Consider the following 24,186-nt stretch of genomic DNA (forward strand, 5'->3'; position numbering starts at 1 on the left):
AAGAGCTCTAAGACACGATATCCTTCTAAACATCAAATTTCATTGAGATCCGATCACCCGTTCGCAAGTTGAAAATACCTCATTTTTCTAATTTTTAAGACTTACTCCCCCCCCCAACTACCCCAAAGAGAACAAATAAGTTCCGATTATGTCAATCATGTATCTAGGACTTGCGCTTATTTTTCCCATCAAGTTTCATCCCGATCCCTCTACTCTAAGTGTTTTCCAAGATTTTAGGTTTCCCCCCTCCAACTCCCCCCAATGTCATCAGACCCAGTCGGGATTTAAAATAAGAGCTCTGAGACACAATATCATTCCAAACATCAAATTTCATTAAGATCCAATCACCCGCTCACAAGTTAAAAATACTTCATTTTTTCTATTTTTCCGAATTAACCGGCCCCTACTCCCCCCCCAGATGGTCAAATCGGGAAAACGACTATTTCTAATTTAATCTGGTCCGGTCCCTGATACGCTTGCCAAATTTCATCGTCCTAGCTTACCTGGAAGTGCCTAAAGTAGCAAAACCGGGACTTTAGGTTTTCCCCCTCCGACTCCCCCCAATGTCATCAGATCCGGTCGGGATTTAAAATAAGAGCTCTAAGACACAATATCATTCCAAACATGAAATTTCATTAAGATCCAAATACCCGCTGATAAGTTAAAAATACTTCATTTTTTCTATTTTTTTGCGAATTAACCGGGCCCCCACTCCCCCCCAGATGGTCAAATCGGGAAAACGACTATTTCTAATTTAATCTGGTGCGGTCCCTGATACGCTTGCCAAATTTCATCGTCCTAGCTTACCTGGAAGTGCCTAAAGTAGCAAAACCGGGACAGACCGACAGACAGACAGACCGACAGAATTGGCGACTGCTATATGTCACTTGGTTAATACCAAGTGCCATAAAAAGGTGCGAACTTGTCTATTTCATAGCTTTTGCAAAATAAAGGCGAAAAGCAAGTCCTATTCACATTGGTGATGTTATAGTTGGTATGGCAATAAATTTATCTCGCTTGCAGAAAGAGCAAAAGAACACGAAATCACTCAATGTGAAGTTAAAAATGGCCCTTATGTTGAAACTTAGCACCAGAATAATTCATGTAGCAGTCTCTTCATCTCTAAAAATTGATGGAGCAAAGAGGGATTTACACATCCTTTGGAATTTCTGTGAGATATCCAAACCCTATTGAAAGCCTTTTATTTATGCAGTTCGTAACAGTCAGGTAACTCCACAAATTTGTGCAACACAATCAATTATATTTAAAAACAAAAAGTTTTTTCTACTGAAAGTAAGGAGCAACATTAAAACTTAAAACAAACAGAAATCATTCCGTATATGGGGAGAGGGAGCTGACCCCTTTCAATACCCCTCTCTTTGCGCCAGAGATTTTTTTTTAGTTTTTTTCAGAGATTCTAAAACAGGTTCTGATTCTAACTATACGATATCTAACTATTATATAACTAACTAACTATCACAAACACTGACAAAACCGTCAAAAATCTACTTAACTAATAAATACGTTTAGTAGGAGCTCGTTTGAAACATCTCGTTTAACATAGCAGACTTTTATAATATAATTTTGTTGTATTTCTGTTAGATATTTCGGCGAATATCAGACTTACTAGATTAGGCTATTTATCAGATACAAAAGCTACAATCAACGTTTTACCTATGAAAGATACAATAATATTTTGAAATTGTAGCATAAAATATATTACAGAAGTAACTATTCCAGGGACATCTATATTACCAACGATATAGATGAGTCTTTACAAGACTTTTTCACAGACGGATTACTTCTTTTATTGTTGTTTTTTTTGTAATACATGTCCTTAATTATCTTCCACACACACGTCCGAAAATCTACACCGGCAAAATCCACATTGTCAAAAAGCAGATAAAAATCAAATACTTAATTACAAAACCCCTCACTGTTGATGTCAACTTATAAGGTATACCTTAGGCTATTTGAACAACCTGAACATAGTTTAAACATAAACAGAAAATTTTGGAACATCAGTCTATTTTCTTAATTTAATATACCATAGAAAATACTCAAAACTCATCTCTTGTTTTAGCCGCAAGTATTATAAATTAGTATCTTGAAATAGTTCATGTAAAGTTATATAAGCAATAAATTACTGACTGTTTAACAAGCATCGATACGTCTATCGTTCACGACAATTTCCGATCGTTATTTGTTTAAAAGGCCATATCTAAGGAATTTTTCCACCGTCTTAGTTTTTGTTGGGAAAGCAGAAACGGAATTGCTAGCAAAACTGTTTGCAAATAACAACAGCGACGTAATAAATAGGCGGGAAACTAAAAAAAGCACAAGTTCTAGGAATAAGGCTTAAAATTTTCAGCAAATATTTGTGGAGCCAGGAGGAGCTGGAGGCAGCAGACAAATAGGCAAATACATTGATCAAGTCACAATAGCCGAAAAAGTTCTTGTCTCCCATTCGCGGGATAAAGTTTTCTCTCCAATTTTTCCTAGGTTTTATTGAGAAATATTAACAGTCTTAAATTCTCTATCAATGTTAAAATCACAGAAACTAGACATCCTGCTTAGCTGCATTATCTAGTTTTTGAATATTGCGCTGGAAATTCTCCTAACAATAATTCGATTTGTTAGAGAAATTCTCTAATAATGTTAGCAAAAATTTTCTTCTGAACAACGTATATGAAATTGTTGGAAAAATTGTCAGCAAACAGTTCATGTTCAGACAGTAACAAAAAGCATCTAATACGCATAATTCTATACCAGAGGACGAAACTTCTTCTTTTAACAAGAAGCATAATAAACTTGGACAAAACTCATTGTTTTATTATCAAATAATAATATAATAACATAATAATAATATAATATAATAATAATATAATATAATATAATAATAATAATAATAATAATGCTTAAAGGGGTTATAAAGGACAATTTTTTAATATTACAATCAAAGGGGTTGTATAAACTCAAATTGTCAAATAATTTGAGATTGAGGTTAGAGTTATCCAATATAAAGCAGATTTTTTTAAATGGAAGATATATTACAAGCACGTACAGATTAGTAGGCCTACCTTGTTTTGATTTTCAAACAGTTCGTGGTAACGAACTGTAGTAAGGAGCGACCCGGCTCAATAGTAAACGAAACTTCAAAAAAAACGGAATTTTGATGATAAAAGATATATCAAGAGAATCGGATTTTTATGCTGATTTTAAATATATAAGTATCATCAAATTTAGTCTTTGTCATCAAAAGTTACGAGCCTGAGAAAATTTGCCTTATTTTGGAAAATAGGGGGAAACACCACCTAAAAGTCATAGGATCTTAAATCACACCATCGCATTCAGCGTATTCAGCCCTATAGAAAAAATTTCAAGGTCCAATCTACAAAAATGTGGGATTTCGTATTTTTTGCCAGAAGACAAATCACGGCTGCGTGTTTATTTGTTTGTTTGTTTGTTTTTTTCCCCAGGGGTCATCGTATCGACCAAGTGGTCCTAGAGTTTTGCAAGAGGGCTCATTCTAACGGAAATGAAAAGTTCTAGTGCCCTTTTTAAGTGACCAAAAAAATGGAGGGCATCTAGGCCCCCTCCCATGCTCATTTTTTCCCCAAAGTCAACAGATCAAAATTTTGTGATAGCCATTTTGTTCCGCATAGTCGAAAACCATAATAACTATGTCTTTGAGAATGACTTACCCCCCCCCCCCGCAGTCCCTGGGGGAGGGACTGCAAGTTACAAACTTTGACCAATGTTTACATACAGTAATGGTTATTGGGAGTGTACCGACGTTTTCAGGGGGATTTTTTTGGTTTGGGTGTGGGGTTAAGGGGAGGAGGCTATATGGGAGGATCTTTCCTTGGAGGAATATTTCACGGGGGAAGAGAAATTCAATGAAAAGGGGCAGGATTTTCTAACATTACTATTAAAAAAAAACAATGAAAATATAAACATGAAAAAGTTTTTTCAATTGAAAGTAAGGAGAAGCATTAAAACTTAAAACGAACAGAGATTATTAAGTCTATGAGGGGTTCTAAAAATAATTTAGCATAAAGAGCGAGGTATTTAGGGGGAGATAAATACTTCGCTCTTTATGCTAAATTATTTTTAGTAATTTCAACTATTTATTCTATGGCCTTTCTGATTCAGGGGTCATTCTTAAAGAATTGGGACAGAACTTAAGATTTAGTGTGAAGAGCGAGGTATTAACGAGGGGACAAACCCTCTCATATATATAATCAAAAATATAAGATTATAAAAGTTTGTTACGTAAGTTAATTCTTAAGTTACGTATATTTTTTACTAATAAAAACGTTCGTTAAAAATTAAAAGTTCTAGTTGCCTTTTTAAGTAACTGAAAAATTGGAGGGCAACTAGGCCTCCATCCCCACCCTTTATTTCTCAAAATCGTCTGATCAAAACTAAGAGAAAGCTATTTAGCCAAAAAAAGAATTAATATGCAAATTTCATTTTAATAATTTATGTACGGAGAGCCAAAATCAGACATGCATTAATTCAAAAACTTTCAGAAATTAAATTAAAAAAACAAGTTTTTTGAAATAAAAGTAAGGAGCGACATTAAAACTTAAAACGAGAAGAAATTACTCCGTATATGAAAGGGGCTTTTCCTCCTCGACACCCCGCTCCTTGCGCTAAAGTTTGATTCTTTCTCGCAACTCTACTTTTTAAAACAATAAAAAGCTTTAGCGTAAAGAGCGGGGCGTCGAAAAGGAAAAGCCTCTTTCATAGACGGAGTAATTTCTGTTCGTTTTAAGTTTTAATGTCGCTCCTTACTTTCATTTCAAAAAACTTGTTTTTTTAATTTAATTACAAAAAGGCCTTTTCTATACTTCTGTACCTGGTTTTTGTAATATCTGATTATGCGTTTAATAGGAAATATATTCAGAAAAATTACCTTGTGCTCCTATTCTCATTTCCTTTGCAGCTTTTATAAGACTCTTCGATACTGCCCATTGGATATCTTCCCCAGAATCGGCTATTTTTCCTCGTACGACACTTGTTATTTTTTCCAGATGTTTTTCATTTGTTTTTGTCTTCTTTGTCAGCAATTCAAGCAAAGATGATGAACAAAGAATCTCGCTCAGCTACAATAACATAAATCTCCTTAATAGAACTTAAAAATAGATAAAACACTTTCTTTCAGCTGGTGTCCCCAAGGAAAACTTAGCTGTTGTATGGATCTATAGTGCAAGCCCATATTTGATAGAAGCAAATTGACGACTTTCTTGACAATTTAGAACATTGATAACTATGTTCCTATTCCAATTTGCAGCTGAAACATAATAGAGCTTAAAAACGGATAAAATATTTTCTTTCAGCAGGTGTCCCCAAGAAAAATTTAGCTGTTGTATGGATCTATAGAGTAAGCCCACATTTGATAGAAACAAATTGACGACTTTCTTGACAATTTAGAACATTGATAACTATGTTCCTATTCCAATTTGCAGCTGAAACATAATAGAGCTTAAAAACGGATAAAATATTTTCTTTCAGCTGGTGTCCCCAAGAAAAATTTAGCTTTTGTATGGATCTATAGAGTAAGCCCACATTTGATAGAAACAAATTGACGACTTTCTTGACAATTTAGAACATTGATAACTATGTTCCTATTCCAATTTGCAGCTGAAACATAATAGAGCTTAAAAACGGATAAAATATTTTCTTTCAGCTGGTGTCCCCAAGAAAAACTTAGCTGTTGTATGGATCTATAATGTATGCCCACATTTGATAGAAACAAATTGACGACTTTCTTGACAATTTAGAACATTGATAACTATGTTCCTATTCCAATTTGCAGCTGAAACATAATAGAGCTTAAAAACGGATAAAATATTTTCTTTCAGCTGGTGTCCCCAAGAAAAATTTAGCTGTTGTATGGATCTATAGAGTAAGCCCACATTTGATAGAAACAAATTGACGACTTTCTTGACAATTTAGAACATTGATAACTATGTTCCTACTCCAATTTGCAGCTGAAACATAATAGAGCTTAAAAACGGATAAAATATTTTCTTTCAGCTGGTGTCCCCAAGAAAAATTTAGCTGTTGTATGGATCTATAGAGTAAGCCCACATTTGATAGAAGCAAACTGACGACTTTCTTGACAATTTAGAACATTGATAACTATGTTCCTATTCCAATTTGCCGCTGAAACATAATAGAGCTTAAAAACGGATAAAATATTTTCTTTCAGCTGGTGTCCCCAAGAAAAATTTAGCTGTTGTATGGATCTATAGAGTAAGCCCACATTTGATAGAAACAAATTGACAACTTTCTTGACAATTTAGAACATTGATAACTATGTTCCTACTCCAATTTGCAGCTGAAACATAATAGAGCTTAAAAACGGATAAAATATTTTCTTTCAGCTGGTGTCCCCAAGAAAAATTTAGCTGTTGTATGGATCTATAGAGTAAGCCCACATTTGATAGAAGCAAACTGACGACTTTCTTGACAATTTAGAACATTGATAACTATGTTCCTATTCCAATTTGCAGCTGAAACATAATAGAGCTTAAAAACGGATAAAATATTTTCTTTCAGCCGGTGTCCCCAAGAAAAATTTAGCTGTTGTATGGATCTATAGAGTAAGCCCACATTTGATAGAAGCAAACTGACGACTTTCTTGACAATTTAGAACATTGATAACTATGCTCCTATTCCAATTTGCAGCTGAAACATAATAGAGCTTAAAAACGGATAAAATATTTTCTTTCAGCTGGTGTCCCCAAGAAAAATTTAGCTGTTGTATGGATCTATAGAGTAAGCCCGCATTTGACAGAAGCAAACTGACGACTTTCTTGACAATTTAGAACATTGATAACTATGTTCCTATTCCAATTTGCAGCTGAAACATAATAGAGCTTACAAACGGATAAAATATTTTCTTTCAGCTGGTGTCCCCAAGAAAAATTTAGCTGTTGTATGGATCTATAGAGTAAGCCCACATTTGACAGAAGCAAACTGACGACTTTCTTGACAATTTAGAACATTGATAACTATGTTCCTATTCCAATTTGCAGCTGAAACATAATAGAGCTTAAAAACGGACAAAATATTTTCTTTCAGCTGGTGTCCCCAAGAAAAATTTAGCTGTTGTATGGATCTATAGAGTAAGCCCACATTTGACAGAAGCAAACTGACGACTTTCTTGACAATTTAGAACATTGATAACTATGTTCCTATTCCAATTTGCAGCTGAAACATAATAGAGCTTAAAAACGGATAAAATATTTTCTTTCAGCTGGTGTCCCCAAGAAAAACTTAGCTGTTGTATGGATCTATAATGTATGCCCACATTTGATAGAAACAAATTGACGACTTTCTTGACAATTTAGAACATTGATAACTATGTTCCTATTCCAATTTGCAGCTGAAACATAATACAGCTTAAAAACGGATAAAATATTTTCTTTCAGCTGGTGTCCCCAAGAAAAACTTAGCTGTTGTATGGATCTATAATGTATGCCCACATTTGACAGAAACAAATTGACGACTTTCTTGACAATTTAGAACATTGATAACTATGTTCCTATTCCAATTTGCAGCTGAAACATAATAGAGCTTAAAAACGGATAAAATATTTTCTTTCAGCTGGTGTCCCCAAGAAAAATTTAGCTGTTGTATGGATCTATAGAGTAAGCCCACATTTGACAGAAGCAAACTGACGACTTTCTTGACAATTTAAAACATTGATAACTATGTTCCTATTCCAATTTGCAGCTGAAACATAATAGAGCTTAAAAACGGATAAAATATTTTCTTTCAGCTGGTGTCCCCAAGAAAAACTTGGCTGTTGTATGGATCTATAATGTATGCCCATATTTGATAGAAACAAATTGACGACTTTCTTGACAATTTAGAACATTGATAACTATGTTCCTATTCCAATTTGCAGCTGAAACATAATACAGCTTAAAAACGGATAAAATATTTTCTTTTAGCTGGTGTCCCCAAGAAAAACTTAGCTGTTGTATGGATCTATAATGTATGCCCACATTTGATAGAAACAAATTGACGACTTTCTTGACAATTTAGAACATTGATAACTATGTTCCTATTCCAATTTGCAGCTGAAACATAATAGAGCTTAAAAACGGATAAAATATTTTCTTTCAGCTGGTGTCCCCAAGAAAAATTTAGCTGTTGTATGGATCTATAGAGTAAGCCCACATTTGACAGAAGCAAACTGACGACTTTCTTGACAATTTAGAACATTGATAACTATGTTCCTATTCCAATTTGCAGCTGAAACATAATAGAGCTTAAAAACGGATAAAATATTTTCTTTCAGTTGGTGTCCCCAAGAAAAATTTAGCTGTTGTATGGATCTATAGAGTAAGCCCACATTTGATAGAAACAAATTGACGACTTTCTTGACAATTTAGAACATTGATAACTATGTTCCTATTCCAATTTGCAGATGAAACAAAATAGAGCTTAAAAACGGATAAAATATTTTCTTTCAGCTGGTGTCCCCAAGAAAAACTTAGCTGTTGTATGGATCTATAATGTATGCCCATATTTGATAGAAACAAATTGACGACTTTCTTGACAATTTAGAACATTGATAACTATGTTCCTATTCCAATTTGCAGCTGAAACATAATACAGCTTAAAAACGGATAAAATATTTTCTTTTAGCTGGTGTCCCCAAGAAAAACTTAGCTGTTGTATGGATCTATAATGTATGCCCACATTTGATAGAAGCAAATTGACGAGTTTCTTGACAATTTAGAACATTGATAACTATGTTCCTATTCCAATTTGCAGCTGAAACATAATAGAGCTTAAAAACGGATAAAATATTTTCTTTCAGCTGGTGTCCCCAAGAAAAACTTAGCTGTTGTATGGATCTATAGAGTAAGCCCACATTTGATAGAAACAAATTGACGACTTTATTGACAATTTAGAACATTGATAACTATGTTCCTATTCCAATTTGCAGCTGAAACATAATAGAGCTTAAAAACGGATAAAATATTTTCTTTCAGCTGGTGTCCCCAAGAAAAATTTAGCTGTTGTATGGATCTATAGAGTAAGCCCACATTTGACAGAAGCAAACTGACGACTTTCTTGACAATTTAGAACATTGATAACTATGTTCCTATTCCAATTTGCAGCTGAAACATAATTGAGCTTAAAAACGGATAAAATATTTTCTTTCAGCTGGTGTCCCCAAGAAAAATTTAGCTGTTGTATGGATCTATAGAGTAAGCCCACATTTGATGGAAGCAAACTGACGACTTTCTTGACAATTTAGAACATTGATAACTATGTTCCTATTCCAATTTGCAGCTGAAACATAATACAGCTTAAAAACGGATAAAATATTTTCTTTTAGCTGGTGTCCCCAAGAAAAACTTAGCTGTTGTATGGATCTATAATGTATGCCCACATTTGATAGAAGCAAATTGACGACTTTCTTGACAATTTAGAACATTGATAACTATGTTCCTATTCCAATTTGCAGCTGAAACATAATAGAGCTTAAAAACGGATAAAATATTTTCTTTCAGCTGGTGTCCCCAAGAAAAATTTAGCTGTTGTATGGATCTATAGAGTAAGCCCACATTTGACAGAAGCAAACTGACGACTTTCTTGACAATTTAGAACATTGATAACTATGTTCCTATTCCAATTTGCAGCTGAAACATAATAGAGCTTAAAAACGGATAAAATATTTTCTTTCAGCTGGTGTCCCCAAGAAAAATTTAGCTGTTGTATGGATCTATAGAGTAAGCCCACATTTGACAGAAGCAAACTGACGACTTTCTTGACAATTTAGAACATTGATAACTATGTTCCTATTCCAATTTGCAGCTGAAACATAATAGAGCTTAAAAACGGATAAAATATTTTCTTTCAGCTGGTGTCCCCAAGAAAAATTTAGCTGTTGTATGGATCTATAGAGTAAGCCCACATTTGATGGAAGCAAACTGACGACTTTCTTGACAATTTAGAACATTGATAACTATGTTCCTATTCCAATTTGCAGCTGAAACATAATAGAGCTTAAAAACGGATAAAATATTATCTTTCAGCTGGTGTCCCCAAGAAAAATTTAGCTGTTGTATGGATCTATAGAGTAAGCCCACATTTGACAGAAGCAAACTGACGACTTTCTTGACAATTTAGAACATTGATAACTATGTTCCTATTCCAATTTGAAGCTGAAACATAATAGAGCTTAAAAACGGATAAAATATTTTCTTTTAGCTGGTGTCCCCAAGAAAAACTTAGCTGTTGTATGGATCTATAATGTATGCCCACATTTGATAGAAGCAAATTGACGACTTTCTTGACAATTTAGAACATTGATAACTATGTTCCTATTCCAATTTGCAGCTGAAACATAATAGAGCTTAAAAACGGATAAAATATTTTCTTTCAGCTGGTGTCCCCAAGAAAAATTTAGCTGTTGTATGGATCTATAGAGTAAGCCCACATTTGACAGAAGCAAACTGACGACTTTCTTGACAATTTAGAACATTGATAACTATGTTCCTATTCCAATTTGCAGCTGAAACATAATAGAGCTTAAAAACGGATAAAATATTTTCTTTCAGCTGGTGTCCCCAAGAAAAATTTAGCTGTTGTATGGATCTATAGAGTAAGCCCACATTTGATGGAAGCAAACTGACGACTTTCTTGACAATTTAGAACATTGATAACTATGTTCCTATTCCAATTTGCAGCTGAAACATAATAGAGCTTAAAAACGGATAAAATATTTTCTTTCAGCTGGTGTCCCCAAGAAAAATTTAGCTGTTGTATGGATCTATAGAGTAAGCCCACATTTGACAGAAGCAAACTGACGACTTTCTTGACAATTTAGAACATTGATAACTATGTTCCTATTCCAATTTGCAGCTGAAACATAATAGAGCTTAAAAACGGATAAAATATTTTCTTTCAGCTGGTGTCCCCAAGAAAAACTTAGCTGTTGTATGGATCTATAATGTATGCCCACATTTGATAGAAGCAAATTGACGACTTTCTTGACAATTTAGAACATTGATAACTATGTTCCTATTCCAATTTGCAGCTGAAACATAATAGAGCTTAAAAACGGATAAAATATTTTCTTTCAGCTGGTGTCCCCAAGAAAAACTTAGCTGTTGTATGGATCTATAGAGTAAGCCCACATTTGATAGAAACAAATTGACGACTTTATTGACAATTTAGAACATTGATAACTATGTTCCTATTCTAATTTGTAGCTGAAACATAAGAAACAAAATAAAAACAGAAGAAAAACATTGATAGGAAGGAAAATTAGGATAGTAATTCTTTTAACTGTTTTTTGTTATGTGCTCATTTTATATTTTAATTTTGAGGACACTTACATAACTGACAGACCAATTAATAAAAGAAAGAGGAGAAAATTCAAAAATACGATTTATTGTTACACCAATCATCTGGTGGGGACAATGTTCAATATTATTTGGTGCTTGCGCTTGATGATTGATAATGTTTTTAAGTATATTTAAAGATGAGTTTAATCAAACTGCATCTTCAAAAAATAGTAAAAAGTTGGTGGGAACTTTTCTTTTGTACCTTTTGTCGTACCAATCGCTATTTTTTAGAAAATATCCTTGCGAATACACGAAGCTAAGAGCCAATCAAGAGTTAGAGCTCTTAAACCTGAAAAATTTAAAACAAGAGCTAAGAGCTCATATGGCACTAGTGACGAGGTCCGAAGAGCCAAGAGCTCATATGGTATAAGCTCTAGCAAAATTCTAAGAATCAATAGATTGCTTTAAAGGGAAAATCAGAGGCTTAATGCCGGTCGGGATTTAAAATAAGAGCTCTGAGTCACGAGGTCCTTCTAAATACCAAAATCCATTAAGATCCGATCACCCACTCGTAAGTTAAAAATACCTCAATTTTTCTAATTTTTCCTCTCCCTTCAGCCTCCCAGACGTTCGAATCGGGGAAAACGACTTTATCAAGTCAATTTGTACCAGTCGCTAACACGCCTACCAATTTTCATCGTCCTAAAACGTCCAGAAGCACCAAACTCGCCAAAGCACTGAACCCCAACATCTAACTCCCCCAAAAAGAGCGGATCCAGTCAGGTTACGTCAGTCACGTATCTACGACAATTATAAGCATTTTCCAAGATTTCTGGTTTCCCCCTCCAGCTCCCCCCAATGTCAAAAGATCTGGTCGGGATTTGAAATAAGAGTTCTGAGACATGAGTTTCTTCTAAATATCAAATTTTATTCAGATCCGGTCACCCGTTCTTAAGTTAAAAATACATCAATTTTCTAACTTTTCCAAATTAACAACCCCCAGCTCCCCCAAAGAGAAAGGATAAGTACCAATTATGTCAATCTCGTATCTATAACTTGGGCTTATTCTTCCCATCAAGTTTCATCCCGGTATCTCCGCTCTAAGCATTTTCCAAGATTTCCGGTTTCCAAGATTTCTGTTTCCCCCCTCTAACCCTCTATGTCCCCGAATCCGATCCGAATTGAAAATAAAGCATCTGAGACATTAGATTTTTTTCCAAATTACTCCCCCACCCCCCGACTCCACCAAAGAGAACGGTCCGGTGCGGTTATGTCAGTCACCTATCTTGGACTTGTGCTTATTCTTTCCACCAAGTTTCATCCTGATCTCTCCGCTTTAAGCGTTTTCCAAGATTTTCGCCCCCCCCCCCCTAATGACACTGGACCCTGTCGGGATAAAAAATAAGAGATCTAAGTTTCGAGGTTCTTCTAAATATGAAATTTCATTAAGATATGATCACTCTTTCGCAAGTGAAAAATACCTCATTTTTTCTACTTTTTAGAATTGCCCCCCCCCCCCCCAACTCCCCTAAAGAGAGCAGATCCGTTCCGGTTATGTCAATCCTGTATCTAGGACTTGTGCTTATTTTTCCCACCAAGTTTCATCCCGATCCCTCCACTCTAAGCATTTTCCAAGAGTTTAGGTTCCCCCCCCCCCCAACATCCCCTTCACCAGATAAGGTTGAAATTTAATATAAGAGCTCCGAGACACGATATCCTTCCAAACATCAAATTTCATTAAGATCCGATCACTCCTTCTTAAGTTAAAAATACCTCATTTTTCTAATTTTTCAGAATTAACCCCCCCCCACTCCCCCACAGAGAACGGATCCGTCCCGGTTATGTCAATCACGTATCTAGGACTTGTGCTTATTTTTCCCACCAAGTTTCATCGCGATCCCTCCAGTCTAAGCGTTTTCCAATATTTTAGGTTCCCTCCTCAATTCCCCCCAATGTCACCGGATCCAGTCGGAATTAAAACGAAAGAGCTCTGAGACACGATATCCTTCCAAACTTCATATTTTATTGAGATCCGATCACTCCTTCGTAAGTTAAAAATACCTCATTTTTCTAATTTTTCAGAATTAACCCTCCCCACAACTCCCCCAAAGAGAGCGGATCCGTCCCGGTTATGTCAATCACGTATCTAGGACTTGTGGTTATTTTTCCCACCAAGTTTCATCCCGATCCCTCCACTCTAAGCGTTTTCCAAGATTTTAGGTTCCCCCTCAATTCCCCACCAATGTCACCAGATCCAGTCGGGATTTAAAATGAGAGCTCTGAGACACGATATCCTTTCATACTTCAAATTTCATTAAGATCCGATCCCTCCTCTGTAAGTTAAAAATACCTCATTTTTTCTATTTTTCCGAACTAACCGGCCCCCCACTCCCTCCCCCAGATGGCCAAATCGAGAAAATGACTATTTCTCATTTAATCTGGTCCGGTCCCTGATACGCCTGCCAAGTTTCATCGTCCTAGCTTGCCTGGAAGTGCCTGAAGTAGTAAAACCGGGACAGACAGACAGACAGACCGACAGAATTTGCGATCGCTATATGTCACTTGGTTAATACCAAGTGCCATAAAAAAAAGGTAGCTTATTCTGAAAAGGTCAAACGAAATAGTGATTGTAAATCAGATAGTAAGTTCCAACCGGGCCATTTTTTATAAGCTCAGCGAAGGGTCGCTAATTATTTTTCACAGTCAAATTTGCTATGAGAAAAATATTCAACATAGGACGACAACAAATTTTTTTGTCTTTATCTTGGTTTCTTTACATTACTCCTTATCCGTAGAAACATCCTTTCAAATGTAGAAAATTTAGAGCCAATCAAGAGCTTGGACAAAAAACCTAAAAAAAACTCGTTCTCAAAGGGTTGGCTAAAGTGATGGTTTCCAGCCAGTGTCTACCAGCTTATTCGAAGCAAGTAAGGTTCATAGTTAAGGCGAAATCTTTCTGAGAAACTGTCCTGTGAGAAAAATTTCCAATGAACGCGGATTAAAAAATAATACCTATAATTGAAATATCCCCCGCCTTGAAAAACATAGTCCCCCAAAATATACAGTCTCCCACTTAAAACAACAAGGAAAATATCATTTTTGTATGGGTACTAATGCATCTCCTGTGCACTAATGCATCTCCTTTTATTCTGATTCTTTTTCTCAAGGGTAGTCGCCTCCAACAAGTAGTCTTGAAAAATTGGGAGGGGACTCATTTCAGCCCTCTCTCGTAGAGCATCATAATATATTATTTTGAAAATACTAGACAAAAACGAAAACGAGGGACTTTCGTTATAATTATGCCAATGAAGGGCGAGTAAAAAATAAAAATTAAATAAGCGCCATGGGCACTAGCTATCTTATTCTGTGTTATCTAATGGGGTTGTAAATGAGTCAGTCATACATAAATTGAGATGAATCAAATAATATTGAGCAACGATCATTAGCCCATTAAGTAGCTAGAAACTGTCAAGCATAAAGTTGACCTCTTGAAAATGTTTACCAATTTGTACAAGCCAAAAGTTTTCTCCATTCTTGTTTTCACTATGTCTATTTACGATATCTGCCTCTTTTGTCTTTTGGTTCTAGTAGCTCTTATTTTTCTTTCTTGTAAAATTTTTTTTTTCATTATCTTCACTAGTACTTTTTATGTCGTTACTATTTAAATTCTCGAGTTGTTTTTTCCTTTTCTTTCTTTTTATTTTCTCTGCTCTGCCTATTGCAAAACAGGTTTTCGAATAAATAGCAGGAACAAAAATATTCTGTCGACAGAGAATAAGACCTGTAAAACTTACAATTGAAGGGTGACCTTTTCTTATCACAGAAAGGATAAAACTCCGTAAGCCCTCATCGTCAGCTTTTCCCGGATTGCCAAGGCTTTCCTTGATAGCTACTATGAACTCTGGGAGTTTGTCAGTTGCCTCAAGGCGGGAGTAAAGACTATCAGCAAACGTTGGAGAGTCACAGTTCTGCAACAAAAGTTAGTTCATTACCAGAGCGTGGGGCAAGTGAGCTACCCTTAATACAATACTAAAACATTAATTTTCTTCTTTTTTTCCACTCCTTTCATAATCGCTTGAGAGTCTGTTATTCCATTTGCGAAGCATAAGTAAGAAAGAGAATATTTTTTTTTAGTTTAGAGCTTCCGAAAACCTTCCGTCGCCACTACGAAAAATATTTGTTTCATAAGAAGTTTGTATTTTTATTGCGACAGTTTTTTTTTATATGTACAATTTCTAGTATAAAGGAAATAAAAGGAAAGAAACTAACATTATTTTGTGTTTAGAAAGAGAGAATAAGGGGCCAATTAATTTATACCACCCATCCACCTAAAAGTTTTTGCATTATTAGCCAATGTGGAAATTTGCACATAAAATGTGTTATAATTTATTACTGTATGTGATAATTTGATACAAAATGCCAACAAGGAACGAGAGTTTCAAACCCTCTGCAACATTAGGAAAAACACCAAAAAAAAAAACTATCAGACATTACTCACCTTGTGACAGAAAAATAACATACAAGGAAACATTTTGCCCACCCCTCCTACAAATAGTTAAATGGTAATAGTAATCAATGGTAATCGACAGTAATTTCCACCTAGTAACAATGTTGTGGTAATGAACGTTAAGTAAATAGCCAACATTGTCAATGAGAATCAAACTAAAACACGAAATTTTGCTAACAATACATACATTAAACAAATCCATTTTCAATGCCGATTTATACGTAATATCTATTCATTTTAAATTTATCATCAAAAATCATTTATTTAAAGACATTTGCATAGGAGAACACTCTAACCCTAATCATTACTTCGAACTTAAATTAAGTTATATCATCAGACTCAATATATCTGATTAATCTAGAGAGGAGCCTTAAGCCCCTATTAAAAGTGATCCACAATTTTCTTCTTCTTTTTTTCTCTCATATCGAACCATTATTTTTGGTGATAGTTACACCACTCTCTCCTTTTTGAAATCTATGGTCAGATAAGAATAAACGTACGGTGCGTTCTAACTACTACCGTTTTTGTAAGTTTCTCTTGCATGTGCCTCCTTGGAAGGGGAATGCAGCGATTGGCAACCGATATAACACACCGGACCCGTACATGGTTGTTAAGAAAAGATTAGACATGTTTTACATGACTTCAACAAGGAATAAACTGCATGCTACTTTGCGGTATTAATATTCATATATTGTTTTGCTTGTATATATTTGTGCATTTTTTCATTTGATACTTTTTTATTCTCTTTCCATTTACTACTCCACTTCTGACTTTGTCTTTTTAGCAGAAAATAAAGTCCATTCATTCATCCAGAGGCCGTAAAATATAGACAGAGGGCTCATACTACCTCTATTGCTCCTTTCGAGTATAAAAAAGAGGTTACACGACAGCAAAGCTCCAATTTCAGTCATTATGTGCCGCAAAAAAGCATTTGTGACTAACAGAACGAATAGGCTACTAAAAATTTTTTAAGATGGCCAGTCAGTTTAGAACTACAGTACAGCCGTGGTTATCGAAGGTAATTTGGACCAAGAGTACCGCCGATAAAACAAAAGCCTAATAACACGACTCTATAAACAATCAAGAAGCGTATATTTTTAAATTAATAATGAAAAATGGCAAAGCGTTCTCACACTGGCGTTAGACAAAGAAAGAGGGTTTTATTTTTGTTCACAATACCCTCACCACCACGGTTTATTATGTTTGTATTTAAATACAGTACAGTATATCTTTATATTTATTGATAATTTGCAAGTATTAAAATAACTGACATTGTACTGAAGCAATGCATGTAATTATGCAAGCAGAATACCTCCGTTAGACCCCAACTCGCTTAATTTTGACTCGAATAACCGCGTTTCTGCTGTATCAAGAAGCTACTTATACAACCTCCCAGTTTATTAGACCATTCAGCCGCAGGGCAGTGTACCTGTTTCTATACATGTATGTAGTTTATATAACATAAGCGGTTGTCATACATCGTGTATGCAGTAAAATCAACAGGTATACAGTGAGTCCTTTAAATGATAAAATTTGCTGGTCAAATGTTTTGAAAAGTGACTGATATAACTACATATCTAGGCACCTGGTTTTATTTGTCGCATTCTAGAATAGTATCAGAAAAACGCAAGCTGAACTGTAGTGTAAAAAGTGGGAGAGAGAGGGAGAGACAGAGGTGGTTGTCCCATCGTTTAGGATAATGTCTGCTCACTTAAATTTTCAGCGTCAGTATTCATTCTGAATTTAAAATAAACCTTGTTTTTATTTCATCACAAATAAGATATTGACTTAATAACTCCAACTAAAAAAAATAATAGAAAAGGTAGAGATAAACAAGTAATTCTGCGTTGTCCCCATGTAAGGTATTTTTCTTTTCCGTAAGAAGCATCTTAACAAAGAACATGGAAAGTATTAAATGAAGTTGAGAGAAGATAAATAATTTCCCTGCGTCTATGACAATGACTCGAAGAACTCCTTTGAATTTGTAACACAACTTCTCATCACCCTTAGAATTATACTACAAAATTCTTACTGAGACAATACTCTATATGTGTACAATGTCTGACAATAGCATGAAAATCTTTCTTTTAAATCCTTTCTCGAGCCAATAGTGGTGCAACAGTACCGGGTTGGGACCCACTTGTCGAAAAAGAAAAAAAAATTGAAAGTTACTCAATAAAATGTATCAGATAGAAAGCTCACGATAATTTTAAGTCGATCAGGTTGATTTAATTGCTTAGAATTGACTAATTGAGGATTTCGAAAAAGACTTGGATGACATCGTGGTCTAGCACTTTTATGCTATTAATATGACCTTTTTACTCCTTCAATTTCTCACTTGGGCTTCAACTTATTTTGTCACAAAGGAATTTTACATTGCTTTTGCTCGTTTTACAAATTTAACAATATATTAATCTTTTGACAAACAAAGAATGACAATTGCAAGTATTTTATTTACCAATCATATTTCAAAACATTAGAACAGAAAACGTTATCATTTGAAGGAAATACAACTAAATGCCCTTTCATTCTTCAAGCATTGTGGTATAATTTAAACTTTTCGTCATTATGTCTTTTATCCCTTTTGGCTAAAATCTTACTCAAAAAAGCTACTCAAGCAGCTAATAATTACTAATAATGGCAAAAAGCAAAAAAAAAACACATTTCTCGGTTGTTATGCTCTCCTGTAACATTGATGTCTTCCAACAGAACGTCTTTTGAAGCCAACCACTTTTCAATGGCGCAATTTTTCCTTTGACGAGTTACCTTATAATCCCACTTCGATTATTTAACGGTGAGAGGACCTTCCCGAGGACTTCAAGAGACAATAGGAAGATACTGAAAGGGATTAGATTTAATTAAGAAGTGGGACACTTTCAGACGACGATTTACCCTCCCCCCTCCTCCTATGTTTTCAAAACATCGTCCTTGCTGAAAAAATCAGCGGCGGTTCCTCTATTGCGCCTTTTCAGGCTAAAATTTGACAAATAACATAATTATTTTCAATTTATTAATTAATAAGTTATTTTTCTTAGTAATCTTTAATTTATTATTTAAATGAAAAAATTAGTTTTATTATTATTATTTAATTGTTTTTTTTTTTACTTTTTTAAATATTTTATTTAAAAAATTTTATTTATTAATTATTTTCATTTATTAACTGCGTCCTCTACTTTATTTTAATAAAATAAAATTTCTAACATTCCAAGATTATTTTAACGGTTAGATTTTTCATTTGAAATTCTGCTCTCATAAAATTGCAGCACGCAGGGCAAATGCCGGGTCAGCCCCCCCCCCCGTCCCCCTAAAAAAAACTCTGTGAAAAAGGTTATCACACATCCAATAGAAATAACTTGACAAATGGTCCAAAAACTATAAAATAAAAAAAATCCTCCCTAAAAGCTATGTTTCTTAATTAAAATAGATTGAAAAATGTTTCGTAATTGGATTGGAGGGCATTTTTCTAATTAAGAATCTTTAGTTATAATTTATTCTACAAATTATTCCATGTCAAACAATTCGTAAAAGGACTATAATACTTAAAAGTACATCTTTTCAAAACTTTAAGATTAAGTTGGTAAAATAAAAAAAAGAGGAATTTCGGGAAAGATTTAACAAAGCACTGAATTGAAATCATTCCAAAAACATGTACAAGAAAAATTTCGACAGCGAGAATAATAAATTACTCAAGCTAGTGACAAATCAGAAAGGATTAAAACCCTGTTGCTACTAAAACGAGGCTTCCCACTTTTTCAATGGCAAGATTTATTGATATTAACATCCAAAGACAAACTTACGAGCAGAAATTTGATCAAAAAGGGATAAGTTTCTGGACCCAGGAGTTGAGAGCAGCCCACGGTGTATCGCAGAACCTTTAATGATATCAACGTTGGAAACCTTTCTTGGCATTTGAACATAATTTCAAATCTTGTGGCAGATTGCTTCTCCATAGGAACACAAACCAAAGGCTGAAGAGACGGCCAAACTTCATTCTCAAATGTGCTTGCAGAAATCTAGAATGACTGAAACTTATTATCAAGTTTTACCGATATTAAAACTATTTTTTTATTTAAGTTTATCAGTGACAACAGTTATGGGGTGTCCAGAGTTGTCATTTTTGTTTAGTCCTATGGTTTTGTATCAGTTTTTTTCGCTAGACAAAATCGTATGAGGAGGAAGGTTGGAAGTTATTTATAATTTTCAAGTTTAAATACGGACTTGTGCGATTGATGTGACTACCATTACCTTCAAAAATACACAAAAGTGATCTGGACCTGCTCCAAGGAGGGAGGGGTATGTATTGTTCAGAATACATCCCAGATAACATTATATAACTTGTATAGAAATTCCGCATTGAATATTTATACAGAGATTACAAATTTATGAAGAAAGGGCGGACGTAAGTTTGCAATTTTTTTTATTTATTTGTTAAGTTCAGATGACTGAAAATAATTAAACAAATAAATTATGTACAACCTTTCCATTTAAAAATAAATTAAATAAAATATTTTTAAAATTTTTGTTGGCTTTGCATTTGTTGTTGAAAATTATTCAGTGAATTTAACAGATAAAAAAATACAGTTTGAAAGAAGTATAAGTGTGGCTTGTTGATAGGACATCCATCTCTCACTAAATTATTTCCAAATTTTTGGAAAGCGCTAAAGTATGAACTATTTCACTCATTTTCAGTCCAACATTCAAATATATTCCTATTTCATGATGTATATGATTATTTGTATATTGTCAAATAGTGCCTATTTTCATTTTTGTATATTATGTATTTCATGCCATAAATTCCTATCTCATTTTCTGCACTGGATATTTTCTTCAACATTTCCATAATTTCGTCCACTCAGATTTGGATATTCCAAATTCCTAAGAATTTACAGGTTAACAATATTTAACATATGGCTATATTTTATGGGATATTGTCAGGGAAAAACAAATAAGTAGAAAGATCGTCATTTTTCGGTAAAGTAAGAATATCGAAGCGCACCCCTGTCCCATCAGTCAAATGCATTCCCATAACAGATGAAACTTTGGGTTCAACGATTTAGACTCTATCTCAATTAGCAATCTAAGCATGAACATTTTTTTTGCCACACCCTCCCTCTTCTCAAAAACAAACTGCTCGACTCTTAAAACTTTGTCTTTATCCTCTCATAGCCTAATAAGCATCCTCAATCCATGCAATTCACATTCAATTGAAATCAAACTCACATCGCAACAATTACTAAACTCGCTCTTATAAACCCTCTCTGATAAAGACGTTTGGTTGAAACTTATTTTTCAGGCTTTTTTCCGCTATCAAAAAATCATCACGAATTATCACCTTGTTACATGAAAAAGAACAGAAAGAAGAGGACGAAAATAAAAATAAAAGAGAAAAACAGAGTTATCCTATTTAATATTTTAGCTGTTTTTATTATCCTTATTTTATCTAGTTGAATTTTTATATCTGGCTGCATGACACAGGTTGCATTGTATAAAATTATATCATTTATTATAATTTTGTTGTATAAGTATTTTAATTGCTGCATGACAATGCATAGTTGCAGTATTTTGATTCCTGTTTTTCAATGCAGGCAGTTGCTGCAGGAAAATAACCCCCCTCCATTAGCAAGTCGAGTGATACTGTTCTGGTCCAGTGAATATTGACTGAAGTGACACCCAAGCAAGCTAGTGATTACAAAAGGCACAGAATAATCGAGTGATACGAACGCATATGACCTATTGGTCGAACGCGTCAAACCCCAAACAAAAACAACAACAAAACAGGGGAAAAAAAGAGAATATTTGGAAGTTTCTCTAAAATTTTTACGTTAAACCAAAGTTAATCTGATTTTTTAAATTTTGATTTAATCTTCGTAGCGTAAAGAGTTTAGCAAAATAACAGCAAATTCGATATTACCATTTTTTCTTAGACCGTTGCAAAACGGGGTAAGAAGTACCCGTTATTTTGTATGGCAAGCCCAATAAGTGCGTCAAAGTGACTATTACCTAAAACAAAAATGCTATTGCTGCATTTAATGTAAAAAACGAACTTGAATAATTGGTTCATTGTAGAACGAAACCTACAGCGAGGTTGTGTCTCATCTTATTTATACATAATATTTTGATGAGTTTTGTATAACGGAAAACAACAAACAAGCATGGCATCAAATGGAAAAAGAAAATTCCCAGAGTTTAAAAAAGGAACTATGATAACAATTCAAACATCAAAAGACTATGCTGATTCCCAATAAATTAAAGTCACTAAGTTTATTATATATCAAATGCTAAGAGCCAGATAAAATTTCCCTGATTTTTAAGAATGGGGAAAACGCTCTTAAAAGGCAATTGATTTAAAAGAAAATCATTAAATTCGACATATTAAAGAGCCTTACTGTGGAGGTTTCAAGCTCTTATCTACAGAAGTGTCAAATTTTGCATATTTACCCAGAAGAAAACTACGCTTGCGTGTTTTCTTTTTGTCCAGGGATGATCGTATCAAACCGGTGTTCCTAACAGACAGAGAGAGAGGTCTCATTCGAACGGAAATCAAAAGTTCTCGGGCCCTTTTAAGGTGACAAAAAAATATTGTGCCACGTGGCACGATATTTTCCGCTCTGCCATTTCGTGGCCCAATATTATTTTGCCCCACGGAGAACCAAGTTACAATTGATTTAAAATTCTGCGATAGGCAATCAGTTTGAAAATACCAAAAAAAAGTACTGAGCTTACCAATTGCAAAGGACGTATTTAGATTAAGCTAAAAAAAAAGCCCCTTAAGGGTACTTCAGATGGGAAAACCTCCTGATGTACGCCAGTGAACATGTTCTTGATCGCAAGGGGTGGACTGGTATAATGTGCTATAGTAATAAGCAGGAGCGTCACATTTGGGGGGAAGAGGGCTGATGGAAATATATGACGTACACCTCTAGTCAGTATCAGAGCAACCCCTTGGGAAGCAATTACTCATACCTCTTAGTCCCTGCCTGCTATCTCTGTGCACTCTAACCATAGGGCACCTTTTACTAGCCAAGTACCTTAATTTAACTAGGTGGAGTCGAGGATGAAGAGGTGATGTTAGGTAACAAGCAAATTGAGCGAATACCCAGGTAGACGGTATCGACTAGCCAAGTACCTTAACTTAACTAGGCGGGGTCGAGGATGAGGAGGTGATGTTAGGTAACAAGCAAATTGACCAAATACCTAGGTTGAGAGTACCAACTAGCCATGTATCTTAATTTAATTAGATGGGGTCGAGGGTGAAGAGGTGATGCTAGGTAACAAGCAAATTGACCGAATACCCAGATTGAGAAAACCGACAAGCCAAGTACCTTACTTTAACTGGTGGGGTTGTATTATTAGTAAGGATTGAGCAAAGACACACGAAGTTGAACAGCCGAGGCACACGGATCATTTCAACAACGTTTGGAAGAATAGAAAGATAAGAATTTGAACTAAAAGTTTAAGATACAAGAGGCAATGGTAATGGTGGTGGTCATAAGCAGGTATAAAATGTGGGTGCTTCAAAAGATTGAGGTGGAAATGGTAGATATTTTCCAAAAGATTTGTTCAAGGGTAGCTCCAGCTATTGCTTTGAATGATCGTGCGCCAGAGAATAGGCTGTACAAAACATACAGTCATATATCCACTTCCTTACCCTATAGTGAAAGAGAGATTAAAATAATTTAGTTACTTTTTACAGATGAAGGAAGATAGCTTGCCACAAATCGTCCTTACCGGTGATCCGGATGGGGCTACAAAAAAAGGACGCTTTCCCCTTGATTTTGAAAAATACACTTTGCCCCCCCCCCCCAGGAAAAAACTGTAAATTGAGGCTAATAGGTCGTAATCATAAAGAACGATTCAAAGCAAGTAGGAATCTCATGAGATGGAGTAAAAAGTGAAGGTCTGAATGGAGTGGGATGGAGAAGGAGCGTAACTAACTGTATTGTGCTCAGACGGATTTGAGCTGTAATGAGTTGTCAGCATTAGTATCATATATTTAACTAGCTACATTATAAGATAAACCTGACTAATCCTTCATCTTAAACGCAGTTCAATCCTGATAACGAAATGTTTTTCATTAAATAGTTGGAAATAAATACAAGCAAAACTGGTTATATGCCTTCCTTTTCATTTCTATCTAATGTTTGTTTTATAAAATTAATCGATTTGGTAAGTATATAAATCAACTGAATGTTTCGAGGAAGCAAATAACAAACATGCAAAAAAGCCATTGTATCCATATTAGCTCAGCAATTCTGAGATTTCTTGAATGTTTCAAATTATAAATCCAGTACTGGATAATCAATCTTTTTAATTTTTTACAAATTAGAAAAACATCATCATATAACAGTATATAAA

General features: G+C 34.6%; 1 protein-coding gene across 1 annotated transcript in view; it reads right to left on the reverse strand.

Moving 5' to 3' along the window:
- Positions 1-24,186, reverse strand: part of LOC136026150 (myb-binding protein 1A-like) — a 91,792-nt gene that overhangs the window by 50,987 nt on the left and 16,619 nt on the right. Inside the window, exons 4-6 of the mRNA XM_065702453.1 lie at positions 19,629-19,844; positions 15,119-15,292; positions 4,922-5,111 (exon numbers count right to left, since the gene is read on the reverse strand). Of these exons, the coding sequence (XP_065558525.1) occupies positions 4,922-5,111; positions 15,119-15,292; positions 19,629-19,844 (580 nt within the window). The remainder of the gene's footprint in view (positions 1-4,921; positions 5,112-15,118; positions 15,293-19,628; positions 19,845-24,186) is intronic.

Source organism: Artemia franciscana, chromosome 4, assembly GCF_032884065.1.
Source record: "Artemia franciscana chromosome 4, ASM3288406v1, whole genome shotgun sequence".
NCBI classification, from domain to species: domain Eukaryota; kingdom Metazoa; phylum Arthropoda; class Branchiopoda; order Anostraca; family Artemiidae; genus Artemia; species Artemia franciscana.